Source organism: Rhamphochromis sp. 'chilingali' (genome assembly GCF_963969265.1).
Source record: "Rhamphochromis sp. 'chilingali' genome assembly, chromosome: 7".
NCBI lineage: Eukaryota > Metazoa > Chordata > Actinopteri > Cichliformes > Cichlidae > Rhamphochromis > Rhamphochromis sp. 'chilingali'.
This window is the reverse complement of record NC_137934.1, coordinates 16,341,454-16,364,722: the sequence shown is the minus strand read 5'-3', so window position 1 is coordinate 16,364,722 and position 23,269 is coordinate 16,341,454. Positions and strand designations below refer to the sequence as shown.

General features: G+C 40.4%; 4 protein-coding genes across 7 annotated transcripts; 2 read left to right on the top strand and 2 right to left on the bottom strand.

Moving 5' to 3' along the window:
* Positions 1 to 3,086: 3,086 nt before the first annotated feature.
* On the top strand, positions 3,087 to 9,386 carry LOC308399596 (cystine/glutamate transporter). Its single transcript, XM_080886957.1, has 12 exons — positions 3,087 to 3,383; positions 6,685 to 6,811; positions 6,889 to 7,004; positions 7,098 to 7,223; positions 7,295 to 7,394; positions 7,576 to 7,620; positions 7,720 to 7,843; positions 7,946 to 8,049; positions 8,132 to 8,228; positions 8,554 to 8,703; positions 8,792 to 8,969; positions 9,197 to 9,386. The coding sequence occupies exons 1-12, from the start codon at positions 3,155 to 3,157 to the stop codon at positions 9,259 to 9,261; spliced, it is 1,461 nt and encodes a 486-aa protein (XP_080743083.1). The 5' UTR covers positions 3,087 to 3,154; the 3' UTR covers positions 9,262 to 9,386.
* A 155-nt stretch (positions 9,387 to 9,541) lies between these two features.
* LOC308399595 (forkhead box protein M1-like) lies at positions 9,542 to 13,970 on the bottom strand. 3 transcript variants are annotated; one of them, XM_080886954.1, is made up of 9 exons: positions 13,888 to 13,970; positions 13,167 to 13,639; positions 12,942 to 13,072; positions 12,516 to 12,707; positions 12,301 to 12,429; positions 11,987 to 12,046; positions 11,530 to 11,578; positions 11,234 to 11,406; positions 9,542 to 11,023 (listed from the first exon to the last, which is right to left on the bottom strand). In XM_080886954.1, exons 2-9 carry the CDS (start codon positions 13,597 to 13,599, stop codon positions 10,208 to 10,210), a joined length of 1,983 nt encoding a protein of 660 aa, XP_080743080.1. In that variant the 5' UTR covers positions 13,600 to 13,639; positions 13,888 to 13,970; the 3' UTR covers positions 9,542 to 10,207. The 3 variants fall into 3 exon arrangements, with proteins under 3 accessions (XP_080743080.1, XP_080743082.1, XP_080743081.1); XM_080886956.1 differs by having other exon boundaries at positions 13,197 to 13,639; positions 13,888 to 13,963; XM_080886955.1 differs by lacking the exon at positions 13,888 to 13,970 and having other exon boundaries at positions 13,167 to 13,655.
* A 1,746-nt stretch (positions 13,971 to 15,716) lies between these two features.
* On the bottom strand, positions 15,717 to 21,192 carry LOC308399718 (forkhead box protein M1-like). Of its 2 annotated transcripts, none has more exons than XM_080887112.1 (9): positions 20,848 to 21,019; positions 20,230 to 20,678; positions 19,961 to 20,109; positions 19,534 to 19,725; positions 19,314 to 19,442; positions 18,995 to 19,054; positions 18,506 to 18,554; positions 18,210 to 18,382; positions 15,717 to 17,995 (listed from the first exon to the last, which is right to left on the bottom strand). In XM_080887112.1, exons 2-9 carry the CDS (start codon positions 20,636 to 20,638, stop codon positions 17,174 to 17,176), a joined length of 1,983 nt encoding a protein of 660 aa, XP_080743238.1. In that variant the 5' UTR covers positions 20,639 to 20,678; positions 20,848 to 21,019; the 3' UTR covers positions 15,717 to 17,173. The 2 variants fall into 2 exon arrangements, with proteins under 2 accessions (XP_080743238.1, XP_080743237.1); XM_080887111.1 differs by lacking the exon at positions 20,848 to 21,019 and adding an exon at positions 21,028 to 21,192 and having other exon boundaries at positions 15,718 to 17,995.
* A 144-nt stretch (positions 21,193 to 21,336) lies between these two features.
* Positions 21,337 to 23,249, top strand: rhno1 (RAD9-HUS1-RAD1 interacting nuclear orphan 1). The gene is made up of 3 exons (XM_080887113.1): positions 21,337 to 21,491; positions 21,631 to 21,818; positions 21,978 to 23,249. Exons 2-3 carry the CDS (start codon positions 21,654 to 21,656, stop codon positions 22,698 to 22,700), a joined length of 888 nt encoding a protein of 295 aa, XP_080743239.1. The 5' UTR covers positions 21,337 to 21,491; positions 21,631 to 21,653; the 3' UTR covers positions 22,701 to 23,249.
* The last annotated feature ends 20 nt before the right edge of the window (positions 23,250 to 23,269 follow it).

Sequence of the window (23,269 nt, the reverse complement as noted above, 5' to 3'; positions counted from 1 at the left end):
AAGCTTCAGACAGCCAAGTTTTCTTCACAAAGTTAAACAGCTTGTTCACACTGTTCACACCCAAACCCGTAATAACAACACGTGATGTGTGCATATATGTGTGCGGGAGCCTCTATATCTGGCTTTTTCCATATCACTGAAATCCCTTAAGCATTATGTTTATGTTTTCATGTACAGTACGCATATGTGTGGTGGTGCATTTGTGCATTTCTGTGTGAAAGTTAATTAATTCCCAGGACAGGAACACTCAGGGTTTACCCGATTATACATTTTTTAATTGGGGTCTCCATGCTCTGTGCATGCAAAAACCTCAGCTGGGTACCAACGATGATGCTTCCATGAGCGTAGCGGTGGAGGCAGAAATAAACTGTTCAACAGATCAACAGTCCAGTCTTTCTTTTTACAACAGTGGATTAGTGTGCCATATTTACAGAACAGATTGGCTGGCCCAATTAAAGAAAAACCAGAACAAAAAGATAATTTCTCGAGAAAGAAGGAAAAATAATGTATATGTCCAACTTAAAGTGTATAATCCTAAACTAAATCAAACTAATAAATAAACACCTGGGCTAAACCCTCTTTAGCTAGGGCTCCCGGCAATAAAGTCACTGCGATCTGCTAAAATCATCATCAGACACACAAGAGTCTTCAAGAGCTGCTGCAACTTTTAACTATATAGTCAGCAGCAGCATAAATATATTCAGCAATGTCTGTGCTCTTTAACTTTTTGCAATCAACACATCCATCAATATCAAACAACATTTCCCCTACTTCATACCACACTTGGAATGTTCCCTTCCTGGAATTTCTCCCTGAAAGAGATCCAAAAACACCTGGACTGGTTTTTCAGTTCATACGTTTAATCTGCGCAGAGGCTAGCTGCAGTCAGGAGGAGAGGTGAGAAACAAATGAATCGTATACAAATCTTAAAACCATCACTTGCAATCAAACTAGCTTCATGACTTTAGAGCAATTGTGCCAGCAATCAGAAAAGAATCACTAGCCTATTACATTAGGCCTAACACTAAGGCTACGTTCACACTGCAGGCGAAAGCGCATCAAATCCGATTTTTTTGACCCTATGCGACCCATATACGATCATGGTATGACAGTGTGAACAGCACAAATCCGATATTTTCACATCCGATCTGGGTCACTTTCGTATGTGGTACTGAATCCGATACATATCCGATGTTTTAGAAACAGAAGCACCTCTATTGATTCACTAAATGGAAAAGCCAGATGGTCCCTTGTGTGAATGGCTCCTGAGAAATATTAAGATGTGTTCCTTTTGTATTCTGCTCCATGTGAGACGAGCCTATGGGAGAAACAGTTGGGAGTGAGCAGTTGAAGCTTGTTTGGCCTCCAGTTGACAAAGCAGGGATCTTAGCAGGTCAGGTGGAAAACAGCAGGGAAGATAAGCCCTTGTCTCCTGGGATGGGTTTACCTGCAGAGAGAAGGACTAAATTTGGACCCACCCTGGGAATTTCACGCTGTGATGCTCGGGATGTCTTGGGGGTTTTATTTTTTTTTTTTACCTTGGAGACAATTATGTACGCATTCAACTGCAGAAGACACAGTTGATATAATCATAGAATCAAGGTTAGCAGCCTGTAAAATTCAAAGCCAGGTAAGATGTGATTGCCATCTTCTAGAGGAAAATAAGAGCACGTTCATCTGTGAGGTAACATTTACCAAGAAAGAGACATGAGTTCCATCTGCTGGCCAAAGATGGAGAAACACCAAGTAGTAACAGGCATAATCGAACACAAACGGACTGTATGCACGCTGAGGTTTAACAACATTATTTAAATATCTAAATATACATTTGATTCAGTCTCTACCATAACCATTTATTAAAACTTGTATAAACATTGTTCTTTTTAAGGGGTTGACACTTTAAAATCAAAGAAATGTGTACAGTAAGATGCTGACAGCTTGCTTACAGCAAAAAGTAATGCTATTCTGTACTGAGTAAAATTTAAGCTCCAAAGTATAATCCTATGAGCTATTTGGTTAAAACTGAGCAGCTATTATTTTGGTGTTCCTACTGTAATCTCAATAAATGGTTAATTGCTGTAAAATATAAATGAATAGCATGTCTTATGTAACCTGAATTCTTGTCTTTTATGAACTATGACAAGACTCAAGTGTTAACCATCATGCCCTATTCTAACTACACCTTCCCACTGTTATTGGTCACACAGTCACTGGAAACCATAACACATTCTCATAAAAATGTAAAAATGCAAAATAATTGACTATAGCAATCAAACCTTTTAAGTAATTGAATTGAGTGGAGGAGAAATCATTCCCATGAGTCTTAGTATCACCAAAGAAAAAATAGTTATACTGTAAAAATTGATTTCCTTACAGTGTTCAGACATATTAATAAAGAACTATACATTAGTGCATGGACAACTTTTACACATAAATTGTTATTTGAAAAAAAGTTTTGATTATGCTGAACATTTTACAAATGATATACTAGAAATGTTTCTCAGTCTGACCGCATTTTGAATGCATCCATGTTTGCATTATCTGAGTGAGAGGAGTTCTGAGTGCAGATGCAGTCATTCACTCGTCATGAATCTTGACAGAAAGAACTTGATGTGTGCTGTGTGTAGAGGAATGTTAACAAGCAGAGCTCCTGCTGATAAAGTGAAGCTGACATCCATGCAGTGGCCACTCAAGTGAAAGTAAGGAATATTAATAAAGTGGCCTCTGTCATTTTTTTTGTTTTTCTGTTGTCTCATATCATTTTTAGTTTTTGCGTAAAACGTGTATGTACACTGTGTAAAATAGCTTGACAGGACAGATTTTAGTCTGTGTAGATTTTGTTGAAAGTAGCCCTCCTGCAGTCTACGCAGCTGCCTCCACAGCACCCTGACCTGTCTCCGTCTGAACCCACAGGGCCTCTTCCAAGCTGTACACACATCCATCCGCACATCCACAGTGTACAGTGTTAATTGTTGCTTAAGTTTGGAAGACTGCTGGCTTTGTTCCCAGCTCAGCCTGGGCGGGTGGGGTATGAGCCAATGAGTGGTGAAAAACAGACAGGATTGGGGGGTGGGGGTGTTGTTACAGCCTGTGCTGTTTCTTCCTGCCACAGTGTCCAGCACATTCACCCTGTGACCTACAGCCACAGAGAGAAATGGAGGGGACCAGGATAAAGAAAAGGGGAAATAACAAGATGGATAAGAGAGATGATGAAGTGGTGTTCCTTCGGAGGCAGATCGGACTGCTGCCTGCCGTGTCCTTCGTCATTGGGACTGTGGTGGGCAGTGGGATTTTCATTGCACCGAAAGGAGTCCTGATGAACAGTGGCAGCGTGGGGTTATCTCTGCTGGTGTGGGTGCTATGTGGTGTCCTTTCTCTCTTTGGTAAGATGAATGACATTTCAGCTGATGTCTGCTTTTGTTCTACCTTTTTCCTGCTATTGTTCTTTGCACTTAAGTGTCAAATATGAGAAACAATGTGTTTTATGAGTAAATAGTGGTAAATGGGGCAGCCATTGAACTGGTGGACAGTTATAAGTATTTGGGGGTTGTTCTTGATAAGACTCTGTCCTTTGAGTCACATCTTGCTGCTACAGTGAAAAAGGTTCAACAAAGACTGTACTTTTTAAGGAGGTTGAGAGGTTTTAATGTTTCATCTGAAATGATGACTCTTTCTTATAAAAGTTTTATTGAATCTGTTTTAACCTTCTGTATCATTGCTTGGTACGGTAATATGTCCCTGAATAAAAAGACCAGACTTAACAACCTGGTTAAAGTGTCTGGCAAGATTTCAGGGAGGTCTCAGGTCCAGCTTGTGGACTTTTATAACAGGCAGGTGCTGAGGAAGGCAAGCTCTGTCCTGTTGTGTTCAGATCATCCTCTCTTTAATGATTTTCAACTGCTTCCATCAGGTCGTCGTTATAAAGTGCCTGCAGTGAAGACAAAGAGACATAGACTGTCTTTTGTACCTAGTGCTATTATCATAGTTAATAACACTAAACCATAAGTGTTGTTGCCATTGCACATTGCACTTTTTTGATGAAAAATCTAGGTTGTTTTATCAGGCTTATATTATATTATCTTGGTGAGTGTATGTGATGTGTTGGTTGTCTGTTTGTTTGTTTGTACGGACATACTGCAAATCAATTTCCCGTTAGGGACAATACAGTGACCATTGACCACCTAATCATAAAAGCCTAAACATTCACATTCTTTCTCTCACACAGCGCCTAAACTACGACCTTGGCTCCCTGTTTATCTGCTCCTGCTGAGATGGGGCAGAAAACCTCTCCAGTATGTTCTGTTCTCTTCTAATCAGACAGATAAGGCGATGACTTTCTGCGAACAGTATTTCTTATAACTCAGCAGTATAATGCATCATGAAACAATATCATTCATTCACAATAAATCAGCAGTCTAATGTAATGCAAATCAGTTTAACAAATGCAATAGTTATCACCTTCTTCTAATTCAGGAGAATAATGCAAACTAAAACTACATAATAATTCACAATCTTTAATTAGGGTCTAACATGGCATAAAATAATATTATAATCCCACAATAGTAAAAAGCTAGATTTATGTTGGTGTCATGATTGCACAAGTGGACAGCCCAGTTCAGTCCTGGAAAGAGACACAAATCCATTTAGGGTTGCATCAAGAATGGCATGTGGTGCATGAAAAACCTGCCAAATCAAACATGTGGAGCTACCTGCAGCACTGTCAGTCTCGGTCGTTGTGTCCTTGAGCAAGACACTTCACCTGTTGCCTACTGGTGGTGGTCAGAGGGCCCGGTGGCGCCAGTGTCCGGCAGCCTCGCCTCTGTCAGTGCGCCCCAGGGTGGCTGTGGCTACAATGTAGCTTGCCATCACCAGTGTGTGAATGTGTGTGTGAATGGGTGGATGACTGGATGTGTAAAGCGCTTTGGGGTCCTTAGGGACTAGTAAAGCGCTATACAAATACAGGGAGTGCAGAATTATTAGGTAAATGAGTATTTTGTCCACATCATCCTCTTCATGCATGTGTTCTTACTCCAAGCTGTATAGGCTCGAAAGCCTACACCAATTAAGCATATTAGGTGATGTGCATCTCTGTAATGAGAAGGGGTGTGGTCTAATGACATCAACACCCTATATCAGGTGTGCATAATTATTAGGCAACGTCCTTTCCTTTGGCAAAATGGGTCAAAAGAAGGACTTGACAGGCTCAGAAAAGTCAAAAATAGTGAGATATCTTGCAGAGGGATGCAGCAGTCTCAAAATTGCAAAGCTTCTGAAGCGTGATCATCGAACAATCAAGCGTTTCATTCAAAATAGTCAACAGGGTCGCAAGAAGCATGTGGAAAAACCAAGGCGCAAAATAACTGCCCATGAACTGAAAAAGTCAAGCGTGCAGCTGCCAAGATGCCACTTGCCACCAGTTTGGCCATATTTCAGAGCTGCAACATCACTGGAGTGCCCAAAAGCACAAGGTGTGCAATACTCAGAGACATGGCTAAGGTAAGAAAGGCTGAAAGACGACCACCACTGAACAAGACACACAAGCTGAAACGTCAAGACTGGGCCAAGAAATATCTCAAGACTGGTTTTTCTAAGGTTTTATGGACTGATGAAATGAGAGTGAGTATTGATGGGCCAGATGGATGGGCCCGTGGCTGGATTGGTAAAGGGCAGAGAGCTCCAGTCCGACTCAGATGCCAGCAAGGTGGAGGTGGATTACTGGTTTGGGCTGGTATCATCAAAGATGAGCTTGTGGGGCCTTTTCGGGTTGAGGATGGAGTCAAGCTCAACTCCCAGTCCTACTGCCAGTTTCTGGAAGACACCTTCTTCAAGCAGTGGTACAGGAAGAAGTCTGCATCCTTCAAGAAAAACATGATTTTCATGCAGGACAATGCTCCATCACACGCGTCCAAGTACTCCACAGCGTGGCTGGCAAGAAAGGGTATAAAAGAAGAAAAACTAATGACATGGCCACCTTGTTCACCTGATCTGAACCCCATTGAGAACCTGTGGTCCATCATCAAATGTGAGATTTACAAGGAGGGAAAACAGTACACCTCTCTGAACAGTGTCTGGGAGGCTGTGGTTGCTGCTGCACGCAATGTTGATGGTGAACAGATCAAAACACTGACAGAATCCATGGATGGCAGGCTTTTGAGTGTCCTTGCAAAGAAAGGTGGCTATATTGGTCGCTGATTTGTTTTGGTTTTGTTTTTGAATGTCAGAAATGTATATTTGTGAATGTGGAGATGTTATATTGGTGTCACTGGTAAAAATAAATAATTGAAATGGGTATATATCTGTTTTTTGTTAAGTTGCCTAATAATTATGCACAGTAATAGTCACCTGCACACACAGATATCCCCCTAAAATAGCTAAAACTAAAAACAAACTAAAAACTACTTCCAAAAACATTCAGCTTTGATATTAATGAGTTTTTTGGGTTCATTGAGAACATGGTTGTTGTTCAATAATAAAATTATTCCTCAAAAATACAACTTGCGTAATAATTCTGCACTCCCTGTACAGGCCATTTACCTTTTTTTTCACTGTTGTAAATAAGGGGAAGCTGAAAGTAGCTTTTAAAACTACTTAAAAGACATTCTAAAAATTTTGCCATTTAATAATTATAAAGTAAAAGTCATACTCTTATTTCTCCAAAACTCTGCTCTGCCTCTGGCCTATTAGGAGCCCTCTGTTATGCAGAACTGGGCACCACTTTTACAAAATCAGGGGGTCACTACACATACCTGCTGGAGACTTTGGGGCCTCTGCCTGCCTTCCTACGACTCTGGAATGAGTTTTTATTCATCAGGTATGGTTTTTACTGGTTCTAAAAAAAAATTTAACTGCCTCAAACATAATACTCACAAAGATATTGTCCACCTCTAGGCCATCTGTTGCGTCTTATGTCTCCCTTGCCTTTGGTCATTATGTGGTGGAGCCATTCTTCACACCCTGTGCTGCTCCCATAGTGCTCATCAGACTTGTCAGTATCCTTGGAGTGAGTGAGTGCTTTTATAACTCATCTGTGTCTGGAGCACTTTATGTGTAGAACAACACATATCTTTAACCAGTTCTTTGTCTTTGTGTCACTTCAGCGTTTGTCGTAGCCGTCAATTGCTGGAGTGTGAACATGGCCTTTCGCACTCAAGTCGCCTTGACTTTCATTAAGATGTTTGCCCTGGCCCTCATCATCGTCCCAGGGTTCATTGCACTGGCCAAAGGTGAGAGCACCTAATTGTTAAACCTAAGACAGAGTTGGTATTCAGCTCATTTATTCTCTCTGTCTTTGCAGGGAAGACAGAAAATTTCCAGAATGGTTTCGAGGTTGATTTGTTAACACTGGATAAGTTGCCACTGGCCTTCTATAGCGGCCTCTATGCCTATGGTGGATGGTAAGTGTACAGTGGTTTGAGGATCAGTGCAAATTCAATGTATTTTACTGTGTATCACACGGTATTCAAAACTCTTTCCCCCAGTAATAGTGAAAAGAACCATAAATTACATGACAATGTATGTACTGTAACTAACAATCAAAACTTTATGTCTGAGTCTTGGCTTTCTCTTTTCCCCTAGGTTTAATTTGAACTTTATCACAGAAGAAGTCACAAACCCTAATAGGTATTTTAGCATGAAACATCTGCTATAGTCTGTCGTTTTTTTTGAAAACCAAGTTGCCTCCTGCTGTTATATCTCTCTGTGTGTATCCCGCTTTATCAGAAACATGCCACTGGCAATAATCTTGTCCATTGTGGCAGTGACAGTCTTTTATGTGCTTGTTAATGTGGCCTACTACACCATGATGACTCCCGCTGAGGTGCTTCTGTCAGATGCTGTGGCTGTGGTCAGTTCTATCTCTTGCTTTATGTATCATTAAAAAAAAGGAAAAACTAGAGTAAATGTGGTATGTCACTGTTGGTCTGATCTGCTGTTTGTGCCTCTGCAGACATTTGCCAACCGTGCTTTTCAGGGGTTGGCTCCTGTGATCCCCGTTCTTGTTGCCATATCTTGCCTTGGAGCACTTCACGGTGGCTTCTTTGGGGCACCTAGGTAATCTGAGGACCATAAAGGTTTAGTATTGTCATTTTTTTTGTGTGTGTGCCTGAATTCTAATGAGAGCTCTGTGTTGCAGGATGCTGTTTGTGGGAGCCAGGGAAGGCCACTGGCCAGCCATCTTTTCCATGATTCACATCCGCAGACACACACCTTTACCTGCTGTGTTGTTCCTGGTAAACTACTTTTAAAACAGCTGAAGCAATCTAAACAAATAAATAGATGACTTATTCTATTTATTATGTTGCATTATTAAAATTGAGAATACGCAGTAAAACAATTATAACATTTTATTTGTATTAAGTTTATCCATGTCATATGAATAATAACAATAGGATCCAGGTACAGGATAAAGAGGCTGGTTGAAAATGGGAAACACAAAGCCTTAATCCAGATCTAAAGGAATGAGGGGTTGCACAGGGTCTGACAAAGAGATATAATGTGATACTCTTAAAATAGTGGCTTCATAACTATCTTGCTTGTGTCCCTGTGTCCCTTTAGTACCCCTTGGTAATTTTCATGTTAATCACTGGAGAGATTTACCAGCTCCTCAACTTTGCATCCTTTTCACGCTGGTTCTTCATCGCCTTGGTAACCTTGGGGATGCTCATACATCGATATCGTTTTCCTCTCCATCCAAGACCTTTTAAGGTTAGCATACTGAACTCAAAAAAACCTCCCTTTATCTTACTGCTGCACACTACGCTGACCAACTTGTTTTATTTGTTGTAATGTGAAGGTGCCCTTGGTCATTGGAATCACCTTCACAATGGTCTCCTTCTTCATTGTGGGTCTGTCTCTTTACTCTGACCCCTGGAACACAGGACAAAGTTGTGCTCTAACACTGACTGGTGTCCCAGTTTACTATGTTACTGTCTACCGCTTTCGTTTGCCCCGTAGATGCAGGCGCATATTTGGTAAGTTGTACCAATATTCTTCTTCAGAATGTATTAACATGATAGTTTTCGTCATGGGACTGAATTTAGTGGCTCTATTTTTAATATTAAACATAGGCATCTTTGGTAGTGTCAAATGATCATATATGCCTGCTTGTTTTTGTTAAGAAGGAAGAGGATGAGTGAAATCGAGAAACTCAGTTGCTTGTAGTGAACAAACTAATTCTGACTTTCCTCAATTCTCCCAGACTACTGCAGCAAACAGCTACAGATCCTTCTAGAAGTGGCTCAACAGGAAGTCCAGACTTACTGAAGACCCAAGAGGCATCCTGCATTCTACTTGCAGACTACACGGATACTACCTGGACAAAACATTAAGAAGACATTTTTAACAGTTTAAACAAATGTTTCATTTTGTACTACTTTTATATAAAGAGCCACGTGTTTAGAGAAACTAACTGCATCAATTATGCAAGTATGTAGTGTTTATACCAGAGACCTTACAAAAAAAGTACTTAAAGTTTCAAAGATGCACTCAAAATGTTCATTTTGAAACGTTAGTTAAAATGACATTTTTGAACAGACAACCTATGATAGTTTAAACCTTTATTGAAATATAAACAGAAATAAGCAGTCTTGCTACACAGTTTTTCAAATAAAATACGCTATGTGCAAAAGGGTTCATTGCTGTATTGAAGAATATTTCAGGGTGTAGAAATTACGCCTTGTCTCTACATTAAATTTGATCTGAGCAAGACAAAAGATCAAAGTTTGCTTATACCCAAAAACATAAGTAAAAAATCTTCATGTTATATGAGGCACCAACACATTGATTGTTGTCTTAGAAACACAGAGTTTAGTCAGGTACAAGGTCTGAAAACTGCTAGAAACCACAACATTTCACTCTTGCATACACAAGGACAATTACTGTGAGAATTTATGAAGTCATGTGATAAAGAAAGTTCTACAGTTAAATAAAGAAACAGTCCTGTTCCTGTTAGTGCTATTTGTCAAGGCCTATTACTAGCAATCCTCCATCACAATCTATTATTCTAAGTCAGCTCTAAGACGCTGACTCAAACTGCAGTGAAGCATCTTGAAAATATATCCTTTAAAATTTGTGTAGAAGCTAAATTATATATTAAAATGTGCAAATCAATTTGGTGTGGGCCTAATCATGTAGTGTTTACACAAAGAAAAAAAAAGGAAAAAGAAACAGGTGACACTGCTTAGCCATAGAATGTGTTTCGGCCCTCTGGCTATTTCAACTGAGGGATGAACTCAGACCAGCTGATGTTCGCCATACCAAGGTCGTCATCATCCAGACCAGAGAAGCTAACATCCAACAATAAATCGCTCAGGCTGTCATTCATGGTATCCAAGACGAGGCCCTCTGTGATTGAGCGATTGGCTGTTGTGGAACTGCCTCCCTGCAGAAGCTCTCTGGAGCAGCTACTTTTGAGGCATTCGGTGGGCGACTCTGCTGGTCCGGTCACTCTGGAGGGAGCAGATGTGAGCAGCTCTCTTGGGGAGTTAAACAGAGGCAAGTCTTTAAAGGGAGTGCTGCTGAAGCTGAAGGTGGTGTAGTCGTGTTGTTGAGTATCTGTGGGACCACCTGGTGTACGAATAGGGCTCAAGTGTAGAATATCTTGGCTTCCTTTGTCTACCGGGGTCACTTTAAAAGACGCAACATAAGAAGGTGGCTTGCTGGGGGTGGATGAGGTCAAATGGCTTCTACTTTTTATCTGGGTTTTGAATGAGAACTCCCTATCTGGGCTTTCCTGCCCATGCTTGTCTTCATCCAACTCAATATGTGGATTGTCCTGGAATGTCGAAGCATCGGAGGCTACGCCAGAGTCAAAGAAATTACTTTCGTGGCAGAGGAGAACAGGCTCTTCATTCACAGAGAGAACCAAACGCTGTTTGCGCCGTGAGCTGCTGGCTTGTCTCTTTGGAGGAGCTTTGGGGGTCTCGCATTTAATCGGAACACATACCAGCTCCTCCTTCACTTCTACCTTAAAGTCCGTATTCTTCTGAGGAGATATCATCACAGCTGGGGAATCACTTTGTGTCACCTGTCAGACATGCAACCATTCCCATTAAAATCTTAGTGGTATGGGTGAAGTTCATACTCATCTCTATGCACATAATGTTGTCAATGTAAACTCTAGGGAGTTCCAAGAAATACTTGTTTTGAAAAGCAGTTTGCAACTTGCATAGCTTATGAAGTAAAACAACAACAACAACACATTTTAAAAAGCTGAAATATATGAGAAATTCATTACCTTCGGTGCTATGCGGACTCTCTTTGTTCCTCGTGAATTGTTCCCCTTCTGCTGGGAGCAGGGCGGAGGAAAAGGGGTAGAAGTGGATGGCAGGTAGACAGAAGGAGTGACGGGGAGCTGTATGGGCACCAAGTATGAATCGGTTCGAGGCAGAAGAGGTTTCATCTTTCTCTCTGAACACAGAAAACACATCAACATTGCACTACACATTTCCAAACTAAACAGCAGTTTGCCAACCTCTGACTTTTCTCAAGTCTCAAATTTATAAAACAACTCATACATTTCTTTTAACTCACCAGAGCTAGTTGGTGTTTTTCTTGCATCTGGAAGTGTCCTCTTTTGGTGCTGTGAAAAGTAAGATGAGACAGAAATTATATCAGTTAGGAGCCTTACTGTGCTGCCACCTAACAACAATAACTTGGCGTTCTGTCCAAAATTTGGCCCTTCATAGCCGACCCTACATCTTTACTGATATGAGAGGAATAAAAGCTTTATGATTGTATGGATACCAGACATTAGGAGAAACAAGTGCTCTTAAAGCACATTAGCCTTTCAGGCTGACTTCAGCCTCTCTGCTTCCCTGCTGCTCTCGTCTCCTCCTGCAACAAAAACAGGTGTAGCTACACTGTGTAGGTTTGAAAGTCTGGTGACAAATAGATTCATGAACGTTCAGATTTTTCTGAGGTTGTGACTTGAAGATGGCTCCTGAAGAACTAAAAGAAAAGAAAAAGAAAGGGGCTAAATCAGTCTTACTTGATTAGCCAGTAAAAGCATTGGCACAGGAACAGTGGCAGTCACTGGATCACAGCCCGGCTACAGAGAGAGATGTGAAGTGAGATTAGGGGGAAAATAAGATGAAAAACAACATGAGGAATCTCAAAACACTCTCAAGGTGTCAGCCATGAAAAAAACAATTGAAAAACAAGGATCCAAGCAAAATCATTATATAAACACAAGGTAAAACAATAAGCATTTAACAAGCATTCTTGCAACAAAACATTCAGGCCAAGTACCACAAATGTTCCCAGATATCACCGATGTAAAAGCAACGAGTCAGCTGCACTCACCTTGTACACATGATCAAGTGTGAGGCATCGATTGGCTTCAGGTCGGATAGTCCAGAAAGACATTTTACCATCTGGAGACGTTTCACGAATGAACAGGTCATGCACAGAGAGGTTATGGCGGATGGAATTCTGCAATTATAAATGAAAAAGTATTTGAAAACTGCTGCTTGCTGCAGAGCTGTGAACATATCACACTTTCAGCAGCTCTGAAGTACCTTCCAGCCTGGTTTGGCCACATCTCTATAGTAAGGGAAGTTGTCCTCAATCCACATGTAAATCTCGTTTAGGGTCATCCTCCTGTTCTTTCTGCTATTGATAGCAAACTGGATCATGGCCATGTAGGAGTACGGTGGCCTCTCTGAAATGGGTTGCTGAGGAGCTTCTGCACTGGTATGTGTATTGTGTGCCTATATGACAAAAAACAAACAAACAACAGTCAATAAATCTGACAGTGTAACTATTTTCTGTAATCAGACTACTATTGCTGTCATTATAAATCACAGTCATGACCAATTGGTTACGAAAGGGTGTTTAGGGAACATGTAGCAACATGTCTGGGGTTAATGTTGCCTTCAGACAAGTTTGTGTCGGCACATAAAGGGCAAGGGAAAAAAAGCAGTTAACAAGAAAAAGCTCTGAACCTGAAAAGTCTGTAGTAAAGGGTTCTGGTTCTCCTTGCTGCTGAGCTGCTTTGTAGAATTTGGCTCCAAGGCACATGTGCTCATCCTACCAAGGCTGTCATCTAAAGGACTGTAATTGACATCCTTATTCCCTAGTATCAGACAGAGAGAAAAACAAGCACTAAATTCCACACTTATACTTTAAGTATTATCCTAAACATTAATAAAAGAAATTTTTTTCCGTACATGGTTTAATTTCAGTTAGAAGTTTGTCACCTGGGAAACTGCGTGTAGTTTCAGCTTTGACTTTATGTCCTTCTGTACTCCTTGTAGCAGCCGCTTCAGCAGCAGACTGAGGATCAGCTCCATAGTCCCACTTGTTGCCACTCCCACTCAGAAGAATGAACTTGTTTGGGCCCTGGGCACCACATTCATTGCCTTTAGCTGTGAGGTCCCCAATAACACTTTGAAGATTTGCTTTTTCCGGAATGACAACCACCTGAGTATCAGACTTGGATGGATGGTCCATGATGCGGATACCACCAGGAAAGCTCTGAACAGCAGCTGGTATTGACGGATCTTTGGAGCCTGATTCTCCAGGCTGTGAATCCGTCGCATTTTGATGAAAAGGCAGTTTTCTTCTTTTGAGAATCCGGGGTCTCGTCGGGCTCCGTCTCATGGTCAGATCATTGAAATGTGCCAAGTTGTTCAGAGGTATTCTGCACAAAAAACACAAACGAGCCTGAACAACGGAGATTAACTGTTACAACAAGAGTTAACAGTAACGGTAACGTTTAGCTGGGAGATGGAAATTATCAAGTCAGTTACTGGCGTTAGCAATCAAGTCCGTTCACAGCAATTCAGTCTAGATCAACTCGGAAAACTCACCGATTTAGCTCAAATACTGATCATAATAAATCGTACACTAAACGGGTTAAATGTCATCTAAGTAAAACCAAGTCCGCACCTTTTTTCTTTTCTTTTATATCTTGAACTCCTCACTTAAGCGGCTGATTTTCTTCAGTTAGTGATGTTTCCGGACGATTTCAAGCTTCTCGAACAACAGACGTTAGCTAATGTTTTTAACCTTCTGGGTTTGTTCAAAATCACAATCCTTTCAGCTTGTTCGTTGCAAAAAGTGTCCACCAATAAATTAGGTGTGTAATTTTTTATTATTTTTATGGGGGGTTGTTGCTATTTTTACTGCATAAAGTTTTTAACTAACATCAGTTCTTTTCATAAATATAAAATACTCATTCCTTTTTTTCTTTTACATTTTAACCTTTAAGAAAACAGTTTGTTTGTACAATGTACTTGTTGGAAGACAACCTCAAAACTCACCATTTCATTTATTCGCATGCTACTGGATTTTCTTGTATTATTAATGGTAGAGTCTGGGACATGAAATCGATTAACAGCAACATCGATTATTATGAATTGTTATTTTTGTGCATGGAAAGCAAACCAGATAAAACTCCCACTCAGCTTATTCGTGGCAAAATGGCCACCTTTTGTTTAGGTTTATAAAATACTATCAAATTTATATATATATATATATATATATATATATATATATATATTTTTTTTTTTTTTTCCACTTTGACCGACTTGATTTTTTAAATTAGCATCAGTTCTGGTCATGAAAACCAAAATTTCATTCAAATTCCGAATTTCAACCCTTTCAATACCAGTTAGATCACATAATTGTAATGATCTACAAAAAGATAAAATAATAAAATGACTATTTTCCCCAAATAATACATACAATCTGATTTCTTTTTCCCCCATGATTGCAGTTAGATGTATATCAGTAATTAACAGTATCAATGATTATATAGTCATCATACTTTTTTTTTTTTTGCACAGAAAAGCAGAAAAACTCCCACTCAGCATGTTCATGGCCAAAAGTGGCCACCTCCTGTTTACATTTAGAAAATGCTATAAAATGAATATATGTTAAAACAATTTCCATTTGATTTTTCAAACTGGCATCAGTCCTTGCCATAAAAACCAAACTTTTATTCTGATTCCCCCCCCAGTGGCTGAGGTCACCAGCATGCGTCCCAGCTTTTCCAGGATCATTAGGTTTTAGACTCCACCAACTCCTGTGAAGTGGTTTCTAAGGGACAAAGACATTGTATTTCAAGACATCCAGGAGACTATAGAAAAAAGCCAGCACCCAGCAGCTAGTTTTCCTTCAGCAACTCAAGGTGCCAACATCCTGTCTAGGTCATCCACACTATTCAATTGTGCAGACCAGGATTGCTTCTTGCTTCCTCTATTCCCCATCACTGACTGCTGGTTCCCTGTGTGTTGTTGTCAAAATAAGCCCATTCCTCCGTTGCTTTGGGATGTGGGATATTGGCATCGTAGTTTTGGTGAAGGAAAAAGACAGACAACAAAATCTTTGCCTGTTGCAACTGGACAAGCTGGTTTTTCCTTCACTCAGTTGCCAGCCCTTCTTGCCAGAAAAAATTGATCTGGAAGGTGTTAGGCTTACTTGTAGCAGTAGCACTGACTGCACCTGTATAAACTCCAGGACAGAACTACAAAGTGTTTGTTGCTGTTTGCGTTGCAGCTGCGAACTCTGCAAAATGTCCTGTGAGGGTTTTTTTTTTTCAAGAGTTAATATTTTGGGTATGGTATCTTTTTTTTTTTATTAAAAATACAAGAATAAAGGTGCTTTTAGCATTTGCTGTTTGATTGCAGTTTGTCTTGCAAATACATATTTGTGCTGCAGAATCATGCACAAACAAACTATTATCTGAGAACCTCAAGATCAAACCTGTGTCAACATCGTGTCATTCTTTTGGTCCATTGGAATGCGGTAAGCCATCATACGGTCCTATTGGAAACTAAGAACATCACATGAAATTGCTTATTTGGGCAAAAATGGATAAATGATGTCATTTGTTGAAAAAAATATTACAAACTACCATTTTCATGCGGTGAGTTTAGAATAAAATCAATTTTACCCAAATTGCATGATTCAGTACCGTCACTAACAAGGAATTAAACATTTTTGAACAGACAATCTATGATAGTTTACACCTTTAATGAAATATAAACAGAAATACCTCAATGCACGGCAAAACCTCACTAAACCATCAAGTTTCACATCAACAAAGGACTAATGAAGTCATAGGTATGCAACACTTTGTGGCATCTTTAAAAACAGGTATTTATCCTCCAGAGTTGGGGCTGCAAAAACTACAGTGAATATTAAACTCCAAGACTGTGTGAATGAAGTCACTGCATGCATTTTTTGTAGGTTAAAGGTGCCCTGGAAATGAGTGATATTAGCATACACAAGGACAATTACTGTGAGAATTTATGAAGTCATGTGATAAAGACAGTTCTACAGTTAAATACAGAAACAGTCCTATCCCTGTTAGTGCTATTTGTCAAGGCCTATTACTAGCAATCCTCCATCACAATCTATTATTCTAAGTCAGCTCTAAGACGCTGACTCAAACTGCAGTGAAGCATCCTGCTGGCTGATCAGAAAATATCACATACTTTAAAATTTGTGTAGAAGCTAAATTATATATTAAAATGTGCAAATCAACATACATATACACTTACATATTTCTCTTCTTATGCATGTTCTTCAAGAAGACAGACAAATAACACAAATAAGGAAAACCATAAAACACAAAGAGGCCCAAATATGTGAAGAAATTCAAAGAAAAAGAAGTGACACCGAGGCAATCATTGACTGATCCAATGAATGAAAAACTCAAAGGTAAAACCATCAAACAGTAATTGAGACTGAAGCATCCCTGTAATCTATTTATCAATGTTACATTTCCCCCCTCATGTGGTAGCCAGAACCCTCCAGCAGCAAAGCAGATGTAAAAGAAACTTGAAGCTAAAAGCTCCTAAACTACTGCAAATAGGAGGTCTGAATAAGTCTCCAATAAGAAGTTTAAAATTGCAGCATCAAGTGGGCCTTATTTGAAGTTGTTTTGGTATAATCATAGGTATGCTTCTGAATATTTGACAACCAAAGTAAATCAGAGCACTCTAGAGCACTACAAAATTTCTTCCTACATCAACAGCCTCGCCTTCTATTGAGAGAAATCCTCTTCAATATGGACAGTTCGGATGGTTTAAATAGTGTCAGATCTAAATTTGTTTCTGTCTTGCTGCTTTGGTGTGGGCCTAATCATGTAGTGTTTACACAAAGAAAAAAAAAAGGAAAAAGAAACAGGTGACACTGCTTAGCCATAGAATGTGTTTCGGCCCTCTGGCTATTTCAACTGAGGGATGAACTCAGACCAGCTGATGTTCGCCATACCAAGGTCGTCATCATCCAGACCAGAGAAGCTAATATCCACCAATATCTTGCTCAGGCTGTCGTTCATGGTATCCAAGACGAGGCCCTCTGTGATTGAGCGATTGGCTGCTGTGGAACTGCCTCCCTGCAGAAGCTCTCTGGAGCAGCTACTTTTGAGGCATTCGGTGGGCGACTCTGCTGGTCCGGTCACTCTGGAGGGAGCAGATGTGAGCAGCTCTCTTGGGGAGTTAAACAGAGGCAAGTCTTTAAAGGGAGTGCTGCTGAAGCTGAAGGTGGTGTAGTCGTGTTGTGGAGTATCTGTGGGACCACCTGGTGTACGAATAGGGCTGAAGTCCAGAATATTTTGGCTTCCTTTGCCCACCGGGGTCACTTTCCAAGACTCAAGTGCAACATAAGAAGGTGGCTTGCTGGGGGTGGATGAGGTCAAATGGCTGCTACTTTTTATCGGGGTTTTGAATGAGAACTCCCTATCTGGGCTTTTCTGCCCATGCTTGTCTTCATCCAGCTCAATATGTGGATTGTCCTGGAATGTCGAAGCATCGGAGGCTACGCCAGAGTCAAAGAAATTACTTTCGTGGCAGAGGAGAACAGGCTCTTCATTCACAGAGAGAACCAAGCGCTGTTTGCGCCGTGAGCTGCTGGCTTGTCTCTTTGGAGGAGCTTTGGGGGTCTCGCATTTAATCGGAACACATACCAGCTCCTCCTTCACTTCTACCTTAAAGTCCGTATTCTTCTGAGGAGATATCATCACAGCTGGGGAATCACTTTGTGTCACCTGTCAGACATGCAACCATTCCCATTAAAATCTTAGTGGTATGGGTGAAGTTCATACTCATCTCTATGCACATAATGTTGTCAATGTAAACTCTAGGGAGTTCCAAGAAATACTTGTTTTGAAAAGCAGTTTGCAACTTGCATAGCTTATGAAGTAAAACAACAACAACAACAACACATTTTAAAAAAGCTGAAATATATGAGAAATTCATTACCTTCGGTGCTATGCGGACTCTCTTTGTTCCTCGTGAATTGTTCCCCTTCTGCTGGGAGCAGGGCGGAGGAAAAGGGGTAGAAGTGGATGGCAGGTAGACAGAAGGAGTGACGGGGAGCTGTATGGGCACCAAGTATGAATCGGTTCGAGGCAGAAGAGGTTTCATCTTTCTCTCTGAACACAGAAAACACATCAACATTGCACTACACATTTCCAAACTAAACAGCAGTTTGCCAACCTCTGACTTTTCTCAAGTCTCAAATTTATAAAACAACTCATACATTTCTTTTAACTCACCAGAGCTAGTTGGTGTTTTTCTTGCATCTGGAAGTGTCCTCTTTTGGTGCTGTGAAAAGTAAGATGAGACAGAAATTATATCAGTTAGGAGCCTTACTGTGCTGCCACCTAACAACAATAACTTGGCGTTCTGTCCAAAATTTGGCCCTTCATAGCCGACCCTACATCTTTACTGATATGAGAGGAATAAAAGCTTTATGATTGTATGGATACCAGACATTAAGAGAAACAAGTGCTCTTAAAGCACATTAGCCTTTCAGACTGACTTCAGCCTCTCTGCTTCCCTGCTACTCTCGTCTCCTCCTGCAACAAAAACAGGTGTAGCTACACTCTGTGGGTCTGAAAGTCTGGTGACAAATAGATTCATAAACGTTCTGATTTTTCTGGCCCTTCTCGGCTTACTGCTGCCTGAGTGCGATTTAAAGATGGCTTCTGAAGAACTACAAAAAAAAAAAAAAGAAAAAAAGAAAGGGGCTAAATCAGTCTTACTTGATTAGCCAGTAAAAGCATTGGCACAGGAACAGTGGCAGTCACTGGATCACAGCCCGGCTACAGAGAGAGATGTGAAGTGAGATTAGGGGGAAAATAAGATGAAAAACAATATGAGGAATCTCAAAGCACTCTCAAGGTGTCAGCCATAAAAACAAACAAACAATTGAAAGACAAGGATCCAAGAATAATCATTATATAAACACAAGGTAAAACAATAAGCATTTAACAAGCATTCTTGCAACAAAACATTCAGGCCAAGTACCACAAATGTTCCCAGATATCACCGATGTAAAAGCAACGAGTCAGCTGCACTCACCTTGTACACATGATCAAGTGTGAGGCATCGATTGGCTTCAGGTCGGATAGTCCAGAAAGACATTTTACCATCTGGAGACGTTTCACGAATGAACATGTCATGCAGAGAAAGGTTATGGCGGATGGAATTCTGCAATTATAAATGAAAAGAAAAAGTATTTGAAAACTGCTGCTTGCTGCAGAGCTGTGAACATATCACACTTTCAGCAGCTCTGAAGTACCTTCCAGCCTGGTTTGGCCACATCTCTATAGTAAGGGAAGTTGTCCTCAATCCACATGTAAATCTCTTTGAGGGTCATCCTCCTGTTCTTTCTGCTATTGATAGCAAACTGGATCATGGCCATGTAGGAGTACGGTGGCCTCTCTGAAATGGGTTGCTGAGGAGCTTCTGCACTGGTATGTGTATTGTGTGCCTATATGACAAAAAACAAACAAACAACAGTCAATAAATCTGACAGTGTAACTATTTTCTGCAATCAGACTACTATTGCTGTTATTGCAAATCCCAGCTGTGACCAACTTGTCAAGAAAGGGTGTTTAGGGAACATGTAGCAGTATGTCTGGGGTCAATGTTGCCTTCAGAAAAGTATGCACCCCCCCTCAAAAAAATAAAACAAGGCAGGTAAGTGACAAGAAAAAGCTCTGAACCTGAAAGGTCTGTGGTAAAAGTTTTTGGTTCTCCTTGCTGCTGAGCTGCTTTGTAGAATTTGGCTCCAAGGCACATGTGCTCATCTTACCCAACCACTGAATGTTGGTAAGGCTGTCATCCAATGGACCACAGTTTACATCCTTATTCACTAGTATCAGACAAAGAGGGAAAAAAGCACTGAATTCCACACTTATACATTAAGCATTATCCTAAACATAAAAAAAAAACACTTTAAATTATTATTTAATTTCAGTTAGAAATTTGTCACCTGGGAAATTGCTTGTAGTTTCAGCTTTAACTGTATGTCCTTCTGTACTCCTTGTAGCAGCCGCTTCAGCAGCAGACTGAGAATCAAGTCCATAGTCCCACTTGTTGCCACTCCCACCTCCATTCAGAAGAATGAACTTGTTTGGGCCCTGGGCACCACATTCCTTGCCTTTAGCTGTGAGGGCCCCAATAACACTTTGAAGATTTGCTTTTTCCGGAATGACAACCACCTGAGTATCAGACTTGGATGGATGGTCCATGATGCGGATACCATCAGAAAAGCTCTGAGCGGCAGCTGGTTTTGACGGTTCTTTGGAGCCTGATTCTCCAGGCTGTGAATCCGTCGCATTTTGATGAAAAGGCAGTTTTCTTCTTTTAAGAATCAGGGGTCTCCTCGGGCTCCGTCTCATGGTCAGATCATTGAAATGTGCCAAGTTGTTCAGGGGTATTCTGCACACACACACACACACACACACACAACTACAAATGAGAATGAACAACGAAGATTAACAGTTACAACAAGAGTAAACAGTAACATTATATAATAGCTACGGGACTCGAGAAACGTTTGGCCCCCTAACCATTTTGACAATTATTGAAACATTAGCATATAACTTACATTAAAGTCAGTAACTGATTTGTGTCGTTATACCTAAACAAATTCAATTTTTCCAGCGTTAGGTTTTCTTGCACCTGACGATAAAAGCTAACGCTAGCGTACGCTGAGGTAGTCTGCTAAGCTACGTTAGCAAGGTGCCTAGTTCACTACACTGCTCCAACAAACGGCAAAAAACCTGACCTTCATATTACTGCGAAGTTTCAGAAGATTCCGTTTAGCTTGAGTCCAACCAGTAATGGTTCATATTCGTGTTTAAAATAACCGAAAACATCTAAAACAGTCTTTTATTTAATGTTATTTACATGACGTCAATACGATTCACACGCGATTTTGAATTTTGGCGCTGTGGGTGCGGCCTCCCGTCACTTTGATCACGTGAAATTTTTGAACCAATAGCAGATAGGATAGCGACGTCACTAGAACCAATCAGAAAATACAATGGCTACGGTAGATGGCAGTAATGCACATATGAGGTGGTTTGTCAAGCCCCAACCTAACCAAAAAGAAGAAGGGGAAGACGACCCGGGAAATAACAAACAAAAAGCAACAAAAAGATGAAAACAAAGCAGGCAGAGAAAAGACAATTTACACTAAAAACTAACTTTTGATACAAGTATTTATTGTATGCAAATACGCACATTAAGGTAAGTTTAATATCGTCTTAGCGCCCACGAGCGAGTATATTCGGTTTGGTAGTAACCGAATATAGTTTTGGTTTGGTAGCAACATCTGGTTATTTGCGGACATTTGATGTCTCAGTTGATCGTGTTTTTATTCCACCAGGTGTTCTGTGATGATTTATCTTAATGCCCAGAAAAGTTACAAAGACAGCAAAGCCTTCGCTGCAATTCTTGGAGCGGCCTTTGTGTGGAGCCAAACTCCAAAATGTGCCCGAAATCCGAGCAGCACTCAATGCCAGAGATTTCTTCACAGAGGCAGAAGCACAGAGCAGCTCAGCTCTTAATTCCTGGGTAAGCTGTAATGAATACTTTTTAAAGTGGCGTGGGCTATGTTTTGCTTAAAAATTATTTCTGAACATAAACCTGATCTTCATTTGCTAGAATTTCATATAATAATTTTCACATATGACTACATAGATTATTTTGTTTAATTTGCCTTTAATATTTCAGGTTAGGCCACAATTTGACATTTCAGTTGCAACTGCACCTCCAGTGAGACGAGGGAGGAGAAAGTGTCAGTCTGCCACAAGCATCTTGGATAGCTGCAGTCAGCTGTCCAGGAAAAATAGTGTCTGCAAATTCCCCCAATTACTGTTTAAAACAGGGTCAAAGGACCAAACTCAGCAACCAAAGGGGATCTTCAAGAAGAAAGCTATAGAGAGTACTCATGTGGAAAGGAAACCTGCCGAAAAGAGAAGGACAGTTTCAGCTGCACAGTGCTCTAACCTACCAAAGGGACAGTTTGCCTCAGTAAGAAAAAAGAGCGCTGAAACATTCTCAGACGACACTTCATCCCACCAAAGATGTTTGGCTGAACCTGACAGACCATCTGTGCAAGTGTCAGAGAGATGCAGAATTCCAGCAGTCTGTGCTTCAACACTTCCCTGTGAAGAGTTTAGCACCACTGAAGTCAGCAGTGTCTGTCCACCTCCTGATGTGGACACTCCGAAAGCAATGGAGGAAAGGAACATTTCTCCGTCTACCCCCTGTGGACATTTGCTGCTGGCTCAGCCGTGTACGCCTCCATGTAATGAGTCACCTGACATTTTGGTGGCTGACACGCCAGAGAGGGACTATGGAATGAAGGTGACATGGAGAAGAAGAAAGAACTTGATGGTGTTGTTAAAACAGAGGGGCCATCTCTCTGAGGCAGATGCTTTAATTCAAAGTTGATGTAGAGATTGTAAGATTTGTCTGTATTCTCATAATAGCTGCAGATTAATTTCCTGTTTATTGGTTAATTGACTAATTGTTGCAGTTCTAAACATCATAATGCCACGTCTGACAAAGTCTGTTATGAACCCCCTCTGAACAACATTTTTATGCATGAGTTTAAAATATAACTTTAGTAAATTAGTTTAATGGGTGTGATATTAAAATCTGTCTTGTGACAGACAGATTCTAATGATACTGTACTGTTTTTATAAATTATGTTATATACAGTAGATTTAATCCTCACTTGTGGCAACATATCTGGATTGTTATTCATATGCTAATGGATTTTGATAGCAGACATCTGGAAGAATGTTTAATCTATATTAACTTTAACTGAAATATCCAAAAATTAAGAGGCACAAAATAAGTACTCAAGTTAACTGTGTGATCTAACGACTGGTCTTCTGAAGGGCCATTTAAGATTGTTTTTGATGATTCTGCTGTGCAATTTAAAAATAGGCATAAAATAAATGTTTAAGAGGAAAGAAAAAGCTTGATTATTGAGTAATCTCTCAGGCTTCCTGTGA

Bases quoted from the DNA above. Each gene is read 5' to 3' on its own strand.
- LOC308399596 (XM_080886957.1), top strand. From the start codon at position 3,155: ATGGAGGGGACCAGGATAAAGAAAAGGGGAAATAACAAGATGGATAAG. The intron at 8,050-8,131 runs GTAATCTGAGGA...TCTGTGTTGCAG, and splicing joins GGCTTCTTTGGGGCACCTAG to GATGCTGTTTGTGGGAGCCA. The intron at 8,970-9,196 runs GTAAGTTGTACC...CAATTCTCCCAG, and splicing joins TAGATGCAGGCGCATATTTG to ACTACTGCAGCAAACAGCTA.
- LOC308399595 (XM_080886954.1), bottom strand. From the start codon at position 13,599: ATGAGACGGAGCCCGACGAGACCCCGGATTCTCAAAAGAAGAAAACTG. The intron at 13,073-13,166 runs GTACGGAAAAAA...GTCTGATACTAG, and splicing joins TCTAACTGAAATTAAACCAT to GGAATAAGGATGTCAATTAC. The intron at 12,430-12,515 runs GTACTTCAGAGC...TTATAATTGCAG, and splicing joins TGGCCAAACCAGGCTGGAAG to AATTCCATCCGCCATAACCT.
- LOC308399718 (XM_080887111.1), bottom strand. From the start codon at position 20,638: ATGAGACGGAGCCCGAGGAGACCCCTGATTCTTAAAAGAAGAAAACTG. The intron at 18,555-18,994 runs GTAAGACTGATT...TACTTTTCACAG, and splicing joins TGCTTTTACTGGCTAATCAA to CACCAAAAGAGGACACTTCC. The intron at 17,996-18,209 runs GTAATGAATTTC...CATGTCTGACAG, and splicing joins GAGTCCGCATAGCACCGAAG to GTGACACAAAGTGATTCCCC.
- rhno1 (XM_080887113.1), top strand. From the start codon at position 21,654: ATGCCCAGAAAAGTTACAAAGACAGCAAAGCCTTCGCTGCAATTCTTG. The intron at 21,819-21,977 runs GTAAGCTGTAAT...TTAATATTTCAG, and splicing joins GCTCAGCTCTTAATTCCTGG to GTTAGGCCACAATTTGACAT.